At 40.8% G+C, this 21,827-nt stretch overlaps 1 protein-coding gene across 1 annotated transcript in view; it reads right to left on the bottom strand.

Annotated features, from left to right (window-relative positions):
* ENPEP (glutamyl aminopeptidase) overlaps positions 1-21,827 on the bottom strand; it is a 36,962-nt gene that overhangs the window by 11,779 nt on the left and 3,356 nt on the right. The window contains exons 2-10 of the mRNA XM_075709456.1: positions 19,469-19,610; positions 16,742-16,873; positions 12,451-12,571; positions 10,152-10,306; positions 9,408-9,521; positions 7,522-7,656; positions 3,219-3,284; positions 1,735-1,800; positions 313-464 (exon numbers count right to left, since the gene is read on the bottom strand). Coding sequence (XP_075565571.1) covers positions 313-464; positions 1,735-1,800; positions 3,219-3,284; positions 7,522-7,656; positions 9,408-9,521; positions 10,152-10,306; positions 12,451-12,571; positions 16,742-16,873; positions 19,469-19,610 — 1,083 coding nt within the window. The remainder of the gene's footprint in view (positions 1-312; positions 465-1,734; positions 1,801-3,218; positions 3,285-7,521; positions 7,657-9,407; positions 9,522-10,151; positions 10,307-12,450; positions 12,572-16,741; positions 16,874-19,468; positions 19,611-21,827) is intronic.

Consider the following 21,827-nt stretch of genomic DNA (forward strand, 5'->3'; position numbering starts at 1 on the left):
TATAATTTGCAGTGGTTCGGCAGATAACTTGCAATCATCTGAGCTGTCTGTGTATGGGAATAAGATTTTCTGAAAGACCCTGTCCAATTTTACTCTGCTGTGTTTGAAAAGAAACCCTAAGACAAAGGGCTGATGCTGTCCTAAATTTGAAATATTTGTATCTAACTTCCTGCTGGTTTCTTTTTAAAAACAAATGCTGAAAGTAAGTTTAGCAAGAATGGGTATAACACTGCCTACATGCATGTCAGTTGAAGAGAGTGTCTGTACAGTATTTCTACCTGTTTTGGATAGACATTTACAGCAGGAACTTACCCAAGATCAGAAGGAGGATGAGAAGCATTTGCATTGGGATCCAAGAGAAAACGTTTCTGTGTGAATACTGAATTACTTCCCATCTCCAAAACAGGGTAGCCCATCTGCCTAGTCCATGTGTCCATGACTTCCGTCACAGGTTTATTACTTGCCTATGAATGATGGGAGAAGGTTGCAGTGAAAAAGCAAATTCAGTCCAAAGAGGGGAAAAAAAAGAAAATCTCTGATATTGAGAGGAAGAAGAGCAGACAGGGGCAGAGGAAAGAGCAGGTTCAGTACAAAAAATACTCTATTAAATCCTTTCATGGTGCCTGTCATTGAAAGAAGGAATGAGCTGGAAACTTGAACATGGACAGAGGAAACGTGGGCAGGAGACTGGCTAGGAACATGGGCAAGAAATACTGAGGAACCTTTGAGGACCTTTGCGTGCTCTAAGATCTCTCATTTTTTTCTGAGGAAATAACTGAACAGGACAGAAAGGATATAAAGAGACTTTTCAAAGCCAGAAGTCTCCTGCAGCATGCCCTGTTTTGAGTGTGAAGGAGGAGCCAATATTAACCACCAGAAGCTGCACTAGTGTAAAATTTGATCCATTCTGTGGACCATGAACTTCTGCCCTAGAAAGTGGAGCTGGAGAAAGCTGCCACTGCCTCCCCAGGATGCCACCTGTGAGGGAAGGGAGCTAAGGTCACTGTTTCCTTCTTCAGATGAAGTAGATGATGTGAAGATGCAGAGCACCAGAGAGAAAGGAGGAAGAAGTCCTGCTGAGCAGGAAGAAGGCTGGGACCAAGGAGAAGATGGGAACTTGAAAGGAGACACAAAAGTGTAATTTGGGCTGTGTAAGTGTCCACAGTGGTAGAAGGAAAGGAAATATCATCAGGGGAAGGACCTGGTAGTATGCAGGTGGGCCTTTGGGGGTAGAGATAGCTGGAAAGAAACAGCCCAGACTCAAGGAAAAAAGAAAGATCAGAAAATGGTGGCACAGAGAGTGACCCAGCTGGTACTCAGAAGCTAGAGATGGAAATAAGCACCAAAATTACTTGGGAATGGATACTGTTGAGAGGTTTCAAACAGCTGAATCTGGTTAGAGATAAGGAAGAGTATGTGGTGCATGTATGTGGTGGATGAGGGGTGTTTTCACCCATGAAATGAGTTTGAATTGTGGGGGGAATGTTTCAGTAGCAGGCTGTTTGTTAGCAAGGCCTCCTTTCTTGTTTCTTATTCCATTCCCACAGTCTTATGCCAAAAAATGAGGAAATAATATATATTTACTAGAAATAAGATATGTTGGAGTATACTGGGAGGCTGTCTAGCTTGTGATCTCTTATTGACAGAAAAGCTACAGAATATAAAAAGTTTGGGAAACAGTGGGTGAGAGATGAAACATTTATTAGCAAGGATTTGGGTTGCTGCAAAACATACCGCTTCCAGAGCTTCCCAAAATTGTTGTGTCTTGGCATTCTGGAAACGGTGTTTCTTCAAATATGCCTAGAGAGAGGTAGAAGACTGTGAAAATACTACCAGCTCTTTCTTCTTTGCCTATGAAAACAATACACATATTCAGTCGTACAGAGATGCAGAGAGTACAGGTCAGTTGTGCAGAGTATCCATCCAGGGCGGTAGTATTGTGAGTAGGTTAAATGGATCAATATTCAGCTGAAGAAGTTCCTTTGCTTTCCAGTGCATCCCATAATGGTAAAAGCAAACATTTTTCGGTGTGACTTGTTAGTATGAAATAAATTTGTACTTGAAGAGATCTTTGTATTTTGTTTGAATAGACACTAGCATAGCCTGTTGCAAATTTCTGTCTAATGTAAGAGTTTGTTTAGAAGGAGGAAGCTATTTCAGGAGATTTCACTCGCTGTGGATTCAGAGAAGAAGTAGGAAAGTCTAGTCACCTCTAAGTTGCGATCAAAATGACTATTACAAGGAATAATGGTATTCAGCTAAGTGTTTGCACCTCCTGAACACTACTCTTGTCCTGTGGCTTACCTGGCTGCTTAACGAGTGCTTTCCTACCCTGTTATCTGGATCTTGGTGATGTTTAGTCAGTAGATGGAGCTGTTCGTTTCACTGTTAGCCGCAGCTACCTACTTTTAATGTTCTTGAAGGCTCTGAGTGGAGAGGAAGTATTGGTCTCTTGTGGACAAGGTGGCTGTATTTTCCCATCTTGTGGAACTGTCCTGATTGAATATGTGAAAGGAAAAATAAAGGAAAACACAGCTCTCTTGTAGCAGCCCTTAAATGTACTCTCCAGGAGGGAGAGAGGTAAGAAAAAATGTGGTAAACCAGCACGGTATCTCTTCAGAGATGACCGATGTCAGTTCAGAGGAAAGGGCAGATAATCTTCCTCTTTCTGGGAATGCTCCTTTCTCCCATTTTTTCTTTCTTTAATTTTGTAGCATCACTTTTTTTCCTCCATGAGAAAGAACTATGAACTGTGCAATATCTCCCTTTTCTACTCCCTACTACCTCGGCTCTCTAGGGCTGGGTGCCCCTGCATCAGGGCACAGATGAGCTTATGCCTGTAAGAATGTCCCTGCATAACAGGCTTGGGTGGGTTGGAGGATCGTGGCCATATGAAGCTGCAGACATAATTCACAGCTGAACAAGGGGATCCTAGCTGACAACAGGATAACAGTGGAGTGGAGGAGGTTTCTCCACTGAAAGTTGTCATGAATTTAGGTCCTCACTGGCAGGCTATCAAATCTTAATGCAGTTCACATTCCTGCTTCTGTGGGAGCGTGGAACTTCTTCCCCTTGATGTTGTCCACTCAGTACTGAAATGCATTAAATACTTGCACTACTAATACCAGCATCTCCGATACTCACTTTTGGAGTAATGTTTTTGCTACTCTCACACAAGGATGGGCTGCATTTCTGGCATGTTTTGGTGCCACCCTTACCTGACAGCCTTTCTGGAAGAGGTCTGGTGTAATCCAGTCCTGCAACATTCTGAGGATTGATGCACCCTGAGGACAAAGGGAAAGGGGAGAAGGTCATTCCACGCTGGTCTAACACTGGATTTCCGTTCGTCTGAAAAGCAACATGTGAATGAATATTTTATAAGGCAAAAATAGAAACCATCCATCTGTCTAAGGAAGTGGTTTTTCTAATTCCTTCATGGCACAGCATGCTTGCCTGCCGGAGCTTAATTCTGGATGTGAGAGCTGGTCTTTAGCTGTAATCAGGTGCCCATTTCCAAGTTCAGCTGTGCCAGTGGAAGGGCTCCTGAATCCTGCTGCTGGGGGTTACTGTCTTGCTGCTCTACCAGTTTGTGTGAGCAGGGCTCCCTGTTTCACTTTGAACAGCACAGGGATGAGGGCAGCTGGGGAGCTAGCCCTATCCAGCAGCACAGCCTGATAGAGGAAGTGACTTCTGCTGAACACCCAACAGGGAGGGAACTCTGAAAATGCTGCAAGTCTGGGGCTTTACATGTGGGGGATGCCATCTCAAGATTCAGAATGAGCTTTGCTGGTGTAAGCTTTGGCCTCTGACGCATGATAGAATTGGGATCAGAGAAGTTACTTGGGTGTCACAGAAAAATATTAGGACCTTGAAAGAAGAAAGAAACAAAGGGAAGACAGGAGAGAGAAGTAGGAGAGTCATGTGGAACAAAGAACAGAGTAGGCACAAAATGATGAAAAACAAAAGCAGTACAAACCCAATCTAAAACACAAAATACGATTTTAGGATTAGCGTGTTTTCATTTTCCCAACTAAATCAAAGGGCAGCTGAGAGCCTAATGCTATGAATGGTTTAAAAATCCAGTTGTCCCATGAAAACAAGAATGTTATCTGAATTCTCAGTAAATCCTGTCTCCCCTATTTATGTGTCTGGGAATTACAACTTGACTGCACGAGTCACGGCAGAGGGATTGTTTGAATAGATATGCCTCAAACCGCTTTCCAGACTATTGTTGCAGAGGCAAGGTGGTCAGCAGATGACTCTTTTCTGATACAGTAATTTAATGTGTTTGCCATGAAATATGTTCAAAAATGATTCAGTAAAATTTAGAATAGATATCCATTAGTGGTAATCATAAGACTGCTTATGATTAATGGTGATCATAAAACCACGTGTATGCACTAGGGTACCTCAGTTCCTCAACTTTGTCTATCAGCCACTTCTTAATCTGATATCACCTCTCATAGACCATGCCCTCCCATTTATATTAAAAGTCAGAGTAGAAATACGCATTATTGCATGCATTTGGGAACAGCAGAGATTTCTTTTGCTTTAAATTGCGACGTATAGTTAGCCCCTTGCATCTTCTACTACTGCTTTTCAGTCTCTTCCCCCTCCTCTTGTCATTCCTCTGTAGTCCGTGATGGACTGCATTTGAGAAAAACTCATCCTAACAAAATCACTGGTTATAGAAACTCCAGAGTTTTAGTAACTTTCCTTTCTTTCAACTATTTGGGGAGGTTCAGGAAAATGACCTTGATTTCAATAGCTGACCTTGTCTGATGGGGATGTGGGGGGTAGTCTTTTATCAACACCCACATAACTTCTCCTAGAGGGCTGTAATAATTGCCAAGATTGACAAGATTGTATGTGGCAGAAATGTGGACGTTTAATCCTAAACTTCTTTAGCTAGGAGATTCCAAAAATGTGGGGGTCCAAGAGCAAATTTGTAGCAGAACTTATTTAAGTATCTGTTTTCTGAAAAGGTAATTGACGTCTGCACTCCAAAGACAAAAAAATCTCATTGTTACTTTAATAAAATCTTTCTAACTAAGAGAGAGGATTAAACTGGAAAAGAGGTGAGATGTAATTACTTTTTAAGAGCAGATTACAAAAATTGTATACATTAATTGTATAGTCACCAGCTCTACTCTAGACCAGCTTTCCTAGGCACATAATCCCCTACCGATCATACAGCAGTCAGAGGTTCCCTTACAGAATACACTGCAATGCCACAGACCCTTAGGCAATTCATTAGAGTTTTAGGATTGTATAAGCCCTGTAATTGCTCTGGTAAAACTAACAGAGAGCATTCCAAATTGTGCTGTATTTGTTTAGTGATGAATATTACCATGAGGAGATTGTTTTCATACGAAAAATGCAAAAGAGAAGCCAAAATAAAGCCAAAAAGAAACAAGTTAATTTTGTCACACATTTCTATATAAATACCAACAGTAATTTGAGCTAAATCTATGCGAAGACTTTCTCATTCAAGCCAAATTATATCCCAAGCCAAATTATATCCCAAGCAGACTGTTCCCAAACAATGCACAAATCCTCAAGTGTTTTCGCTTAAAAAAAAATGAGTTCATGTAGCAATTATCTAGGCACAAAGAGATGAGTAAAAGCTAGGATTTTTTTTTCTCCATTGTTTTTTCAGACCATGCAAAAGTATGTCTCTTGCTTAGCTCACCACTAAAATACACTTTGGTCCAGAGTATTTGATTTAGCTCTGTATGTTTCTTGACTTTTGTTGGTTTGATTTAAGAACAGTGTTACACAATGCAGGTTTTCACATGGTTTATGATTTGACTGTAAGACATTTATGATGCAATAAATACTGGTTGTATTGGTGGATAGAGGATTTAACAACTGAAAACAGAAAAATGATGGAAATGAATGGATCAAGTCTAGCTAATAAAAGTAGTATCTACAGCTACAGACTCTAGCACAGCTAAAGCTAAAGTCAATGCAATACATACTTTATGTTTAGCTGATAATGGGAGCTTGGAGGGAAAGCAACAAACAGGATCTAATAATGGTGGATTTTGTGAGTTCAGGGGAAACTTGTTATGGCATCAAATAGGAAACACTGACAGAGTCATACAAGAAGCTGTCAACACAAACGTCACGTATCAGGGTCAGAAGCAACATGGGACATAGCTGGTTGAGCAGAGAGTGAGCAGAGTCCTAGCTCTTTCCTCACCGTGGTGACATATGTGGTGGTGAGAGACCACACAGGGGTCTTTCCTCCTGTGCTTCTTTGGACTTGTTTCTTAATGCACTGAAAAAAATAACTAGAAGCAACAGTGTTGTCAGGGCACTTGATTCAAAGGACTCCCTGGTTAGATACCAGGGAGTATGGGTGATACCTGCTTTGTTCCACGTCTAAGGGTTGTCTAAGCACACAATGGTTTTGGCTATATCTGATCTGGAGGGAGACGAGCGGGCTTCACCCTCCTAGCCTGGATCCTGCTGACCACATCCAAGTAGCGAACCTCAGCACAGCTGTTGGCGTCTCTAATGCTCAGACCTCAGAGCACTTGTGGAAAAGTGCTGAGCTCCTGGCTGCCGCCCCACACAACTAGTGCTACCAGAGGCTGTGGGCTCAGGGAGGCCTCTGTGTGCCCTGGTCACAACAGCGGTTGGACAACACCAGCATCCCAGCATCTTGCTGCTTAGACAGACCCAGGGTATTCTTCCAGTCAGTTCCATCTGGCTCCTGAGAGAGCCTTTATAGGCACAGGTCCCCACAACCACTGACAGGGACAGCCCCAGGATGAGGAAAAAGCTTGTCAAATACCTAATGGGATGTTTTCTACCACCTCCTGGGCTACAGACTACTGTACTCCAAGTCAGTCCTGAGCTCCACAACTCTCAGTGAAATGTGGAGCTAACTTATCTCCCAGTTTAGGGCCAATGCCAGTAAAGGCTGGTGTAGGCCATCTTTGCTAAGGCTTCTTGGGTGGCTGGGATACTGTGAGCAACATGAGACAAAAAGTTACTTTCCTGTTTTCACTGCTTGGTTTCCTGCCTTGCTTCCTCAAAACAGAAGTTATACTGCTCTGAAGGTGTGATGGGGAAGTGAGAGACAGGACACCTGGACATCTGCCCTTGCATCATCTGCCCTTGCATTAGATTATGAGGCTTGACATAACTGGGCTGCGTTAGCACACGAGGTGACGGGAGAGGAATGTGCTTAGTATCTGGTTTAGGATAATTTTAAACACGGCGACTCTAGTGGCAGAAGCTGCTGACTATGATTTCCCTGGACCTCTGCATGCTGTGAGCAGGTTTGCATGGCACACAGTGGCTGACCAAGGCTCTGGCTGCACAGCTCCTCTCACAGTTGCTTTTGACTGAATCATCACTGGCAACTATTGGGGATGTCCCAGAAAAAAGATCGACACAGACACAGCCCCAAGTGGGTTAGGAGTTATAATTATGAGCTCCCCTGACTTATCTTGTCTCCCAAGCCCCAACTGTCTTTGTATCCAAAGTCACAACAGGAGGATATCCTACCTTACTGTAGGATATCCCATCAAACACAGAGGTGATTTCAGCTGGAGATGACACATCGACCACAATTGGGTGGGAAGACAACAAAGAGTCATCCTTCATTACAGGAAGCACTTCGTCAATTAAAACCTGTTCAAGCTGAGAAAGAGAAGATGTTAGAATGGGAACAAAGGCAGGACTATATGCCTAACTTCACAAAATAAATAGCTTGAACTGCAACTTCTCTAGGGGGAGACAGCTGGAAATGGAACGAAATTTCACCTCCTCTAAAGAGGACTTGCAAACTCTTACTTTACGTCTGAGAGGGGAGGGACAGAATTTTTCCTTAACTAAGATAAATTGCCTTTTGCAAATCCTGTTTTCCCATGTGTATCAAAACACAACCCCCCCCCCCAGCAGGCAAAAAAAGGAGCCCGTATTACCAGTTTCAGCAGTGTGACAATATCTGCAAAGCATTATGGGCTCCTCTTGCAAAAATGGAGCTGGGGAGGAAAGGAAGGAGGGAGGAAGGAGGCAATGTTCCCCAACCCCAGGCTTATAATTTTTTTAAAGTGATTATAAATATTTTAAAAGATTAAGTGGCCTGCAGTCAAAATCTCCTTACTTCCTAATCAATATCGACCAAAAAAAGACTAAATTTCTGTTTAGTTTTCCTCTAGTTTAGTTTTTCCTCTACTAATTTTCCTAGTAATACTCACTAGGATGATAATACTGAAACAGCTCTAGATCTTAAATGAACATGGTGTCTAGATACAAAAACGTCTTTTAAATTTTAGGCTTAGTAATTAAAATTTTTCTTATGTAGTTAGCACAACAGATCCTCTATTTCGAAGTGTAAAAGATGTGACCCAGGAATGATTTTGTTCTCAGCCTCACATAACATGGAAGAGAAGACATATTTATGAGGAGCAGGGAGGGAGGCAGGGAAAGCACAGAGTAGGCACTGCCTGCTTCTAAAGTCACTAGGCTCAGGGGCTAGTAGATTTTGGCAACAGGCTCAACCTGTGAAAAACCTGCTTCCTTCCACAGGCATATGTTATATATTTTCTAGTAGCCAGAATCTCATTACACCTGGACAGCTGGGGGAAATATGCATGCTATGCACCATCACATCTGTTTGAGAGGGGAGGAAGGAGAGAGCAAGAAACCTCCCTTTATTCACACATTGTTATCATTCATCAGGGTATAATGCATATTTAAGGCTACCCTCTTTTTCTGCAACCCCCTTAAAGTGACTGAAGTTGGTTTTGCTGCACAGTTAGCGCTGTGGGCCATCCACTATCACTACCTATTTTTGCACTGTGTGGAGTAGAGATTGTCTGAGTTGGAACATTTGAAATGATACTTAAAATGCTGGCAGCAGCTGAATGGGGAATCTGATATTTTCCTTGATGAATAGCCCAAGCTGTGGACACAGGCCCAGGTTCCCAACCCTCACCAGGTCAGATAATGATCCTAAGACAAGTCCCATGAAAACTGTCCTGGTTTCGGTGGCTAAACCATGACAAAGACACAGTATAGCCCAACTAAATAAATAAAGGGGAATCTCCATCTTCCAGGGTTAGACCCTTACACAACCTTGCAAAATTGCTAAGGCTCTGTCCAGAATCCACCTAGGTATTATTTGCCATAATAATAACCAAACACTTGACTCACTTGTTAAAAAAGAATGACTCTTCCCTGTAGACTAAAACTTTCCAAAGTTTATTTTAACTAGTTTCAGGCCATAACATAGGTAGGTGGAAAAACTTAAACCAACTTTTTCTTTATGTTGCACTGCATTATGTTAGTTTTCTATAAATAAACTTCATTGTCTTTGTCTATCTTTTACTCCCTTCCAAAATGCTCCCCCCAGCCCCACCAACCCTCCAGAAGAAAGAAATAATTACCATATTCCAGGCTGGTTCTGCAGCATTTACTCCCAGGAACTCAAAATAAGTGGCAAATCCTTCATTTAACCACAAGTCATCCCACCAGTCCATGGTCACAATATTTCCAAACCACTACAATTATAAACATTGAAAGATGTAGTGTTAGCTAAATGGTAAATGTACATTTCAATATCTCACATCTCCACATAGAACATTCATTTGCTCACATTTCTTCCTGTTGCCAGATGAAAATTATCATCATTCTAGGGTTTAAATAGGAATTCAGGCCTCGTCTTGTATTAGAACATCACTTTTATTATAAAATTACATATTACTGGGGAGATTGTTAATGATACATGTGCCACCAAAAATATTTTTAGTTTCTTCCTCTTGATTTGATGATTTGTGCTTGTAAGGATATGTTTTCAGACAGCCTCCACAGTATATAGTTCTCTGTATTTGCTTGCCCAAAAGAGACATCTGCACATGCAAATTAGTTCCTTTAAGACATTTCAGACAGATTTTCATGAGCTGGCTTACAGTCTGGACCCAAGCATCTAACTTCCTGAGAAAAATGCAAAGGCAGTAGTTATGGTACTTTAAAGCTCTAACAGGGAACTGTTTTAACACGATATTTTGCAATCAAATTGGGAGCACACGTAGAAGATCCTGAGATGGAGCTGATGACAGTATTTTCAAGATTAAAATGTTGCGACTACACATTTGAAGAACTGTAAAAATGAATCATGTCCTAAAATGTACCTGATGAACGAGCTCATGGGCTACCACAGCAGCTACTCTCTGTTTGTTGGAAGTGGCTGACTCGTTGGGATCATACAGCAGGTTTGTTTCTCTGTAAGTGATCAGCCCCCAGTTCTCCATAGCACCTGTCCCGAAATCTGGAATAGCTATTTTATCTACATTGAAAGAAAGAGAACATGATTACCACTGTATCCTTTAAGCTACTTAGCTTGTCTTCTTTCTGTGTATTCACAGCCTGCTTTGCTTACCATTTGTGGTTCTGGCTTACTGCTGTGGACTGCAGTCTATAACCTGTGTTTAAGAAGCAGAGGTCTGGCCTACAGCAGCTGATAGCAAGCGGCCTTGCTCTGCTGAGATTAATAGAGCTAGGATCAGTTGCACTAGCTGAGGATCTGTCCTGTGAGGTCATGCTATGCCACCTCCTGGGAGTGTGTGTATCATACATTACTTAATTTTGGCTCCAGAGATTAACAGTATTGTCTGGGGATGTGCTGTAGGCAGTAAACCTCCTGAAACTATCTGTAGCATAATGAGGCATGTCATTGTTTGTCACACTGTTGTATTAAAAGTATTTATTGACATGTTAACTGAAGTAAATCCCCCATGCAGTGAACAACATCTGCTTAATTTGCAGGGGTCATTCATTTATGGTCAGTAATCAATAAAGGTTTAAATGAGAATTGCGGACTCAATTGGACTGGCATTTTCTTCTGCAAACAATGACCACAGCCTTTCTATGTGTGATAGTGAAAAAGTACAGAGGGATTTAAAACTGAATAGGACAGACAACCCTCACTCCACCCTAACAGAAGATAGGGATTACTTATTTTAATTTAAACAACTTGATTACAGAATCAAAGTTGATAGTCTGGCAAGGGCTTCACTGACAGTCAAAATGAGGATCACAAGGAGAATGGCAATTCTAGAAGCCATAAATCAATGTGAAATACAATATTTAAATAAACCATTATGCAGAAACATATTAGATTCATCAGGTTTGATCTAGATGACTTCTACTATTGAGGGAATGAGAGTAAGTCAAGATTTATGATCCAACACAGAGACATTCTGAGAAAAACTGTCTAAAATCTAGAAGAGCATCTACCCTCTGATACTGCTGACCTGGGGCTACCAGTCCACCCTGTAGTGCAGACAGGCCCCTATCCGTACGCTGATGTGGCAAAATCATGAGGCTTTTATGGAAATGATAGTTTGAATATGAAGCATAGGTGAGCTATAGTTACAATTATTACTAGGGACCAGTGTGCAAAAGAACAACATATTGTACTGGTTTCCTAATTCAGTTGTTGCTGAAATGCAAAGAGATATTTACAGTAAACTCGGGTGATGTTTTGAAAGGAGGAGGTAAAAATCTGTTAAAGTAATACAGGTTAGCCTGATAGGTACATATATGAATAGCCAACAAAAGGTTTGCATAGCATTGTTAATCACCTTCAAAGTTTTTGGTTCCCCCCCCCCCCCATTAAATTGCCTTAACTAGTTTGTAGTTAATGTTTTTCCATACTTTTAAGTTCATGAACCTAACTGAGTTACCTCTTTGGAGCTCTTAGGAGGGGGCATTTCCAAAATTCTGATTACATTCCCAACTTTATTAGTTCAAACTGCGCAAATCAGATCCAGAGTCCAGATAGCCCAAGCTAAAGGATGCCCAACTGCACTACTTTTTCTTTGCTTATTTTGTAACCATAGGCAAAATCTGATAGTGTGCCACTCTTGTTCAGCTCTGCGTCTTCATTTAGCCCAGCAGTAGAAACTACAAATTATATGCTGGACCACATTCGTCTTTCTAAGAAGTGGATACACACCCACTTTGAACTAGGGTTGATAAATAGTATGACATACTCTCTGGCAGTTTACATCTTCACTTATCTCACTGCTGACTTTTGTCCAGAAGTTCCCATGGAAGTGGTACATGTTTTTCTCAAATTTCTTCTGGCTCTGTTTTAGCTCATGATGTTCTTTTGCTGATGACACCAATGCTTCCCCTGATTTTCCACAAGACACTTTAAAATAACTGTGCCAGGACCAGCACTTCAGTTCAGCAAACTGAACTGTGAGAACTGGTAACTAAACTGTTACTGAGACCAACCCTCCCTCATGACATTTAAGAACATCTTAAACTACATGGGTACAGTTTTAAAACATCCTGACATAATATCAGCTGTTAGCAAACAAATGCTTTCATGCTCTGTTTTCCACCAAAGCACAGAGACCTGTAGGAGAAACATAACCATGACAGTGAATTAACAAAAAGAAAAATATAAGTATTAATAATTACCTAGTTTTGGAAGAGAGTAGCTCAAATTAAAGTACTCTTCAAAGAAGTCGAATACAATTTTTGTTACATTTGCTGCATATTCTGCCGTGTGTTTTTGCGGTGGCTGGACGTAAACTCTCAGCTGTAGAATACAGAGAGACAATTAGCACAGTCTTCAGTTAAAAGCAAGTAGGGGGTGGCACGCATTGAAAAGTCATTTAACATACATACCTGTAACACTGCAGTTTTTCTCTAAGAGACTTGCCTGAACACTGAATTCTGTTCCCTAACACATTTACTCAACAAAGTTTTTCAAATGTTGTACATAAGAAAGACCAAGTCAGCATAATCTGTGCGCGCCTTCCACAGTATGCCTAAATTGTAAAACTGGCAAGACCCATGTCCAGAAGCTCACAGTGGCCAAGCTTGGAGCAGGGCCTAGGTGCATACCAGTCCCTCCTTCCCGAGGCCTGGTTTTCTCAGGAAGGAAGGCTGGGCAAGCACAACTGAAGGGAATCCACTTGTTCTGAGCCGTTCATTGATCTAGACTGATCCCATCAGACCAATCTTTAGGAGCACATGGGTCCTGAAATGTGTCTGAAGCCCATAACACCTATTTTCTTCAATTTCTTCCTACCTTTCCTACCTACTATCATCAAAATTTCCTCTTGTCCTTGTATGTTTATCTCAGACTCTTTGAAGATAGTGCCTTTACCAGATCTGTAACTCTTCCTGGACATGCTGGCCCATGCAGGTTGAATGGCTGTTTGCTGAGGACCTCAGGCCACACAGCCACCCAGCCACAGCTATGGTGCCTGCTGGGCTGCTGCACCTCTGGAAATCCCAGACAAAAACCAGCTCTCTCTCTTCCCACCAGGCAGGTCCAGGAAAACTGGCACGTTTGGTAGCCCTGTGTGTGGTGAGTGACCATTTCTGTGCTCCTTTTGCATATTTGAGCATGCTTTTTCCCCTGAATGCAAAAAATGGCGTGTTGAGTGCTGACCTTTCCATCCCTGAGGCTTGGTGCCTGGGACTGCTTTGGCTATTACTGTCAAGCAATAGGAGACCTCAAGTCCTGGAGGATAACATAACCATGATGAGGAGGCCTACAGCTTGAAAAAGCTTTTTGGGATGTTATCTCCACATTGTGAAGACAAAGTTTGACTTCAGAATTTATGGAACCTTTTGGGGGTCTTTCCCTCAATGTCTTTGTCTCAGAGCTCACACAGATCTCTGTCCCAGAGCAGAGCCATAGCGCTGCAGTGTCCACTGTCAGGAGCTGTAGGCTGTGCTTTTCACTGTCCCTCAAAGTCTCCAATGTAGAAAGAAAGATCTTCACACAGAGTGAAGCTTCTGGCTTTGGGAAAACCAATCCATCTCATTTTGCAGGCTCTGCATCCCTTATGAATGGTACACATTCTTCTGGCTGCACTGGTGTGGCTGTTTACTCCTCAGTCCTGCCTTCAGCCAGGAATTTAGGGTCCAAACTGAGAAAAGGAGCTGGCCTACTCTAGGAGCCCTCTTGGAGCCTGACAACACATTGATTTCAGTACCATGAAATTACACTTCCTCCAACTTGAGGGGAGGATGGAAAGTGGTCAGAAATAAAGCTGGAATGAAAAAACAAAACCAAAAAAAGCTTATGAAATTCAATCAGGAATCCATTCCAGCCAGGGGATTTCCCTCAGGGTCAGTTTGCAATTACAATCTGCAATTTCCACTTCAGTAAGCTCTTTACCCAATTTAGCAGTCTTTGGTCCCCTAGCTGATCCATATTAATGGTTTCCAAAACATTCAGCACGCACTAGAACCGACTTTGGGTTGCATTTGTATAATCTCCTCTGTGATTCTCCAAACCAGACATTTGGTACCTGACAGGTAATCAGCTCAGGAACATCATTTCCAACTGTAGGCACGTTTCCCACCATTGATGCCATTAATGTCTTTGTTAGGGCAACGGTTTTCAGAGTGAACAGCAGAGTTTTTAAATAATTTACTGTGTCATGTGAGCTGTATGCTGTTGCTGTTTTTTATGAAAGCAATATATGGATCACATGGATACTTTATGTTGGATGAGGGATTTATTGCTAGCAATTTATACAGCAAACTATGGAATGTTCTTTTCAGCAGTTGGTGAATATAAACACCTCCTTGCGTGGCTGGGCTTCAAAGTTTTTGGAAAGGAACTGCTTAGTTAGGAGAAGGACTTGCTGAATATCTGATTGAAAGGTCTAAAGATAGCCTGGTTTTCCTGGCGAAAGGGTAATTTTTAGTGATGGAGTTTATGTGGCTCCCTTAATTAATAACAATTTTATACCTATACTTTATATTGGTAAAACTCTGTCCATATTAAGAGAAAGAGAATGGTTATGATTTTAACCTCACTTAAAAATGAAGTTTTCTAGTGCAGGCAAGTCCTCAGACAACTGTTTGGTGAACAGCGTTAATAAAATATGTAATAATCGAGGACTGAACTGGAAGATATTTCTTCAGGCAACGTCTGTACCGACATGAATACCCTTGTGTCTACACACACACTTTAATTACAATGTTTCAGTGAACGCTCCCTTCTGTTTAGAAAAGCTACAACTGGTCAGGAACATTGTGGACTTTTCTGTTTTCCTTGGGGAAAAAACCCAGGTATTGTCCTTAAAGCCATATTTTGGAGAGTGGTATGGACAAGCAGAGAATGTTAACTTTTCCATCTAGAAAATAAGAGTTTTATGTACGTCTTGAGCACTTCTTTTTTTCCTACTGCACTATGTTCTACAAAAGCTGCACAAATTATAATTCTTAAAATAACTAAACTCTAAAGAATATCGATCAAGTCCAAATATCCAAAGTCCTGTCCCTGATAATGAATGGAGCAGCCACGCTGAAGAGCATCTGGTTAACAAAATTGTGTGGCTGGGTGGCCTAAAACGTTCTCCTGGTTTGCATATTACTCAGCCAAACAGCAGGGCATTGTTATCTCAAGAATATTGCATTGTTATCTCAAACCAGGCTCCATTTGCTTGGCTAAGTGTAATTTAGCTTTAGTTATTTGTCAAGAAATAATGTAAGTATACAGCATGATGCTAGTGAGGGCGTAGAGGAGGGAGGCCTCAGCACAGCTCTATGCCAGGAAGTCTTTGCTAAGAACTGGATCAGCACTTTGGAGATTTATACAAGGCAGATTTTTACATCAGGGGACAGCCTTAAGTAGGGAAGGATTTGCCGAGCTTTTTCGGATAGAGAAACTAAGGAAGAGTTTACTTGTTAGGACAACAGTGGTCTGGCCGGGGTTTTGCTCTAGATTCCTTGTCCATTGGTGTCACTGCCTCCAGAAGAGAAGGAAAGCACTGCCAGCTCAGCTGAACCACAAGACCATGTGTTACACCCCTAAGGGGAAAGGGAGCGGAAGCAGCAAAAGCATACAGCTCTGGGATCATCAGTCTCAGATGTAAAAAGGATTTAAACCAATAAGTAATTAACAGTGTGTTGAGCATCCCAGACTCGGTTTAGGCTAAATGAGGAGTTTATGTTGAGGGGCAAATTGTATTTAGGCTTTCAGGTTGTGATTCAGTGTAACGTCTTGTGATCTCCTTATGCCTGATCAGCTGCACCTTCAGGAGATTTGAATCTAAGCAAGAACTGGATTGGACTGCCTGTTGCATCTAATAAAGGAGCTATTTTAATTTTATGGATTCAGATTCAAACATACTTCATTAGGGCACCTACCAAATATCCAGCTGTTTAGGCAGGCACTATCACTTCTATACTTATTTGTAGAGAACTTACACTGGGCAGTTACCTTTAGCCACTGTTGTAAAATAAAGAATATTAGAGCAAATACATAATGGCACATAGCATTGTGGTCCTGTGTCTCCATGACTGTAAATAGGAAGACATCAAGTGCATAGATTCACACCTTTTAACCCACAGAAAACTGTAAAATATTTGTACCCATGGCCTGTGAATCTCTTGTACCCCTGGACCTCTACATTCCCTTAGACTCTGGGCTTCAAGTCAGGGGTGATGTTGGAGAAATAGTGCTCCTTCCTCACCCCTGTGCCTGTATGGGAGGTACTGACTGCAATCTCACCAAGATGGGAGTCAGGGAAGGACTGCAAAACACTGTATGTAGCCAAGGTCTGAGGGACCACTTTGAACACCTAATATGATAAAATAGGCTGCAGAAAATAGGCTATAGGAAAGGGAAAAATATGTTCCTGTTTGTATTATAAAAAGAGATGATTAATTTTTTTTTTTTTTAATGCAAATCAAAGCACGTCTGTCATCTGAACATTGTTCAGGCTGCAACAGGACTTACAGGTTTTCCACTAGCGGATTTTCTCTCTACCCACGTAAACTGGTGCACCGCAAAGCATACCAAGTAAGTGCTCATGGGAACTGACTTCTCAAAAGTTGTCCGATTCCAGCCACCACCCAGCTTTGAAGTTTGCTGCAGAAATGGAAAAATAATGAATTTTATTTTTGGAATTGCAAACACATGCAGAAGAGGGTACAATGTTTCTATGAAAGCTGCAACTACATAGGAAAGACAAATCACCTCTCCAGGTTCACCTCTTCTGGCATCCCATTGCCAATGGCATGAGAAGAGACAAAATTTTTTTTTCTGCAATATTGCAATACACAAAATGGGACTTTTTTTTTTCTGCACTAAATAAGCTTTCCTGGCTCTAATTTTGCATTGAGGATTTTAAATCATTCACATGCACAGGAGTTTTGCCAACAGGAGCTTTCCAGTGTATGTGAGTGTGTTTTGTTCTTGAAATAGTTGCATAAAATAACATCACTTTGGACAGATCAGAGAAATTCTCTCCTCTCTTAAATACATGCATCATGTAGGAGTCAGGGATTGCAGAGATGCTACTTAGGATAAAGAACACTCTAATGAGTCTATCCTGAACTCAGATACAAATTAGCACTGCTAATTGGTGGGTTGTTTAAATGTACATAAGGTTTAGTGCTGATCATAATTGATTTGTAAATCGATCAAAACCCGTTCTTGATTTTTCCAAATGTCCTTAATGTTCAGCTGAACTATATGACCAAACCTGCAACCTGTTTTATGTGATTCATCCTCTAAATACTTATTTCTGCTATTCATTGTCTGCTATTGCCTGTCTGATAATTTATGCTTCTGACTGGTTGACTACCTTAATAGGACAAAAGCAAACAATATATAAAAGGCACTAACCTTCTGCTAGAGATACTGTACTTCATGAGATTTGTTTGTTATAAATACAATATAAATAAAGCACAGATGGTGAATGTTACAGGTAATATGATTCCATGAGCAAAAAGCCCCTTTCACAGATATATTCACAACCCCCTTTTCACAGAGTTATTCACAATCTACTTTTCCATTATTGATTCATTTTGACTCTATTTTGATATCTTTTGTTCTTTCAACAAAGTCAGAACTTCAGTGGAAAAAAGTAAAAAAAAAAAAAAAAATCACCGCAGTGAAAAATGCAAATGATACGTACCAGTTTCTGAGTTTGCTGAACTGATTTTGCATGTTGATTATAAAGGTCCTCACCACCAAAACTACTGCAGGACATGTAACACACAACGTGCTTTGCATTTACAAACTATTACATTTCCATACATGGAAAAGATTTCCCAAAGGTCTTTCACTACTAAGAACAGAGATACTGACCTTGTGAGCACACCACATGAAAAAGTGCCCTGCTATCATCCCTTAGTCAAACCTGAGTATGAACCAGCATAATCTACATTTCCCTGCCTGTTCTTGGATTTTAGAAAATTAATTAACAAGCTGTAGCTAGCCCTTTGAAAGCTTATTTTTATATGTCCATACAAGAGGCAAAGTCCACATGTAAAAGTGTAAAGTAAATCTCAAAACCCACTAAATCTTGATAACATGTAGTCTCATCCCCTCACCTTCCTTGCCAGTACCCTCACTTATCTGAGGTCTGTGAGGAAAGGTACAGCAAACACTCTCCTTTCATGTGTTGTTCATCAAAGTGCCTGGTGGTCTTTTAGGTATCATAGAAGTATTTTTAATAACAATAGGTCAGAGCTTTAAATTTGCAAAGGGTCTTGGAGGCAGCTGTATCAGACTGGTAATAGTTCTCTCAGCTGCGTTGCTAGGGGATAGTTAAGGTTTGGGGGACTCTTTAAATAAAATAGTAAACAGTAAAGCAGACCTTTGTCTTCTGGGTGGGGGAGTGATTAGGAAGATGCAAATGTCAACAGCCTGGAGGCTGGAAGCTCTTTTAAAAATTTTTTTCTTTTTTTCTTTTTTTTTAAATCTTGGCACTTTATCTCCCACTTCAGAACACATTCTAACACATTCAGTTAAACTATTCATTAGAAACTCTCTTAGCTGAAAGCCATTCAATCTTCTTGCAGAGGGCCCAGAGGTAGATAATTGATGCCATTGAATTCTGTAAAAAACTTGGAATTTGACCCACCAGGTCCAGAAATAGATTATTTAGGAAATTACAGTCATGGTGAACTGACAAGTGTGTACACCCATGAGCTGACAGATGGGATTTCAGATCCTGTATTATTAAAAATAATAATCCTAGACTTTCTTGCTAGCAGAATCCTTTGCCATTAGATTGTGATCAGCAGACCCTCGCTTTGGAACACTATGTAGTTTCAGTGATTATTTTAGACTTCCCATCTGGGAAGCAGCTGTCTTCCAGATTATTCCTTCCCAGAGTCCACCTGGTTTGACTGAAGAACCTGCCATTACCTATTTATAGTTAGTAAGGGATGCTCATGTAGAATATCTGAATAGAGGGCCAGCTAGCTAAAGACAGAAGAGACATTAAATTTCTGCTTTGGATTTGGCTTTGTATTGCCATGTTTTGTGCTGGGGGACCACTGGGAGTCCTAACCAACCAACCAGTCCTGTTTTATGGAATATTTATTAACCATTAGCTTTACAGTGTCTGGGTGGTAGAGTCTGTGAACGCGCAAGGACCTCGCGATCCATGCTACCTTTCCAGTGGCTTTATAGAACCATTCTACTTAGGCAGCAGGGTTGGGAAATACATACCTGTACTGGCATGTTTGAAAGTGCTTGGTACTCATCTTGATGGATGATAGATATGTTGTAAGTTGCTTTTTTGTTGGGCTCGTCAAAGCAAGGGAATGATTTCCGTGCGTCTGTTGGCTCATGATCAGTAGCTGCAATGCTCCTTAAACAAACAACACATTAGCAAGCCTTCATTATATACCTTTTAGATCTTATCAGCAATTTCTAAGCATAATTTTTTAGCAATTTCACAAACTAAAGTCAACTACAAATATTTGTGTGTACTTGTCCATTCATAAAAGTAGGTAACATCAGAAATGCCCAAGCTGACATTTTATAGGCACATAGGTTTCAGAGCAAAAGTCATAAAATATTTTTAGGAGCCAGGCAATAAGATACAAATGACCCCTCATGAATGGTAAAAATTTTGCTCACCTTCCTGATGAGCTTTCCCATTGATTTTTGTGCCTAAAATAAACTACTGATGGTATAATCTGAAAGGAAATTAAGGTTCTTGTATAGGGATGCTTACTTAAGTCACTCCATGTGTTATTTTCCCACTAGAGCATATCTTGGAATTGGAGTCTTGAACATCTCCTGAGAAGATACCTTGGAATTGCATAAGTGCCCCTAAAATCTCATCCTGCTTGTGTGTTTCTTTTTCTGCAGCTACTGCGTACAGATTTCTGCTTGTGCTCTTATGCTTTCCCTGAATCCATTAATGAAACTGCTGGAGAAAGTATGGGAAGTTCAGGTGAACATCCTAGTATATAACTGATGTTACGCTAGCCGTGTTGGGGGTTTAGAAAGTCATCTCAGTTATGCAAAAACAACTGGAGGAGCCCGACAGTAGGGGTGATGTGAAAAAATAAGGTGAAGGTTGTGAACATTCATATCATGAGCTTGCTTCTTACTGTGTCATCAGGCTCACCCATTAATGAACCATACAGTGGCAGAGTGTATTATCCAGTGATTGATGGTGAAAGGGATCACAGATGCTTCTTCAATTAATCTGGAATGTTGAGCATTTTCTGACAGCAATTCTACAGCTGCTCCAACTATATTAAGGTAGTTTTTCTTTCCAAAAAGTAATTAAAAGTGTACATCATAAATTACAGATCTGCAGCAATCCTACAAGCTTGCTTGACAACCAGTTTTTCATTGTTTCTGTTGCCCTTGGCATTTCCCTGTGACGGTTAAATACTAAACTGGTCATTAGGAACTTGTAGCAGCAAGGGTCATTTACAAGCCTGATGGAGGTAATATGTCTGGGTTCTTACCACTCATGTTCATTGAAATAGTAACTCAAAAGTTTATGGGAAGAAAGCACAATGACCATTCACCTTAACATAACTTCAGGCTCGATAGAGTTTCTTTTGCTTGGTAAATTGTTTGATGTCACTCTCTACTTTTTGTAGGATTTGAAAACTATTTCATAATTAACTTCAAGTTGCCAGGGTAATGCTTCACAGCTATTGCTTAAAAAAATGGTTATATATTTTGACACATTTATGTCTTGTTTCTACAGAGTGATAACACTGTGATATCTCTATTGATTTATAAGGCGATAATCCACCTATCCTCAGGTATTTGTGAAGGCAGACAGACATCAGCAGTGGAAAACCTTAGCACTACCATTCCTATGGGGTGGATGATGACAACTCCAGGCTATGGCATGCATAGAAGTGACACTAGAAACATGAAATGTTGTAATTTCCTTTCAAACTGTATAATGTAGTTTTTAGATAAGATTTTCTTCACTGCTTTGTGGTTTCTGGCCTTCTATTTGCTGTTGATGTCCAGACCTTTAAATGTGAACTAGAGGTGACAGTTGTAAATATCATAGCAATAAGAAGTGAAGATCTGGCTGAGACTGCATCCCGCTGTTGTTCCCAAAATAAAACAGTGCTTCATTTAGAACCATGATTAATTTCCTTTTTCCTGCCCCCTGCCCCCCGCCCAAAGCACAGGGGGTTAGTGCAAAAACCCCTCCCCTTGAACTAATTAAAGCATTTTTCTCCTAGTCTTTCCCTAAATTCAGATTCATTGCTTCTTCTGAAAAAAATTTTCTCCTTGAGGAAGAAATCCAGGAGTGCTGCTTCGGTACACTAAAGAACATTTTGCCTTTCCCTAATCAATAAAAGCCTAAACGCAAGTCTCCCTGTTAGAGATATGCCCAGCTGAGTATCTTTTATAAGCTTTTGTTCTCTTACAGAGGACAGAGATAATTCCTATAAAAGGGAAGCCATACCTTGTTACTAATAGTAATGCAAAATCAAAACCAGCTGCTGTGACATATTTGTATTTTCTGTAATATTAAGGAGAAAATAAAAGGGTGTTTTGGCACATTTCTTGAGAGGAACTAATGAATTAAAAGAAC

This window comes from Pelecanus crispus, chromosome 4 (assembly GCF_030463565.1).
Source record: "Pelecanus crispus isolate bPelCri1 chromosome 4, bPelCri1.pri, whole genome shotgun sequence".
Lineage (NCBI taxonomy): Eukaryota > Metazoa > Chordata > Aves > Pelecaniformes > Pelecanidae > Pelecanus > Pelecanus crispus.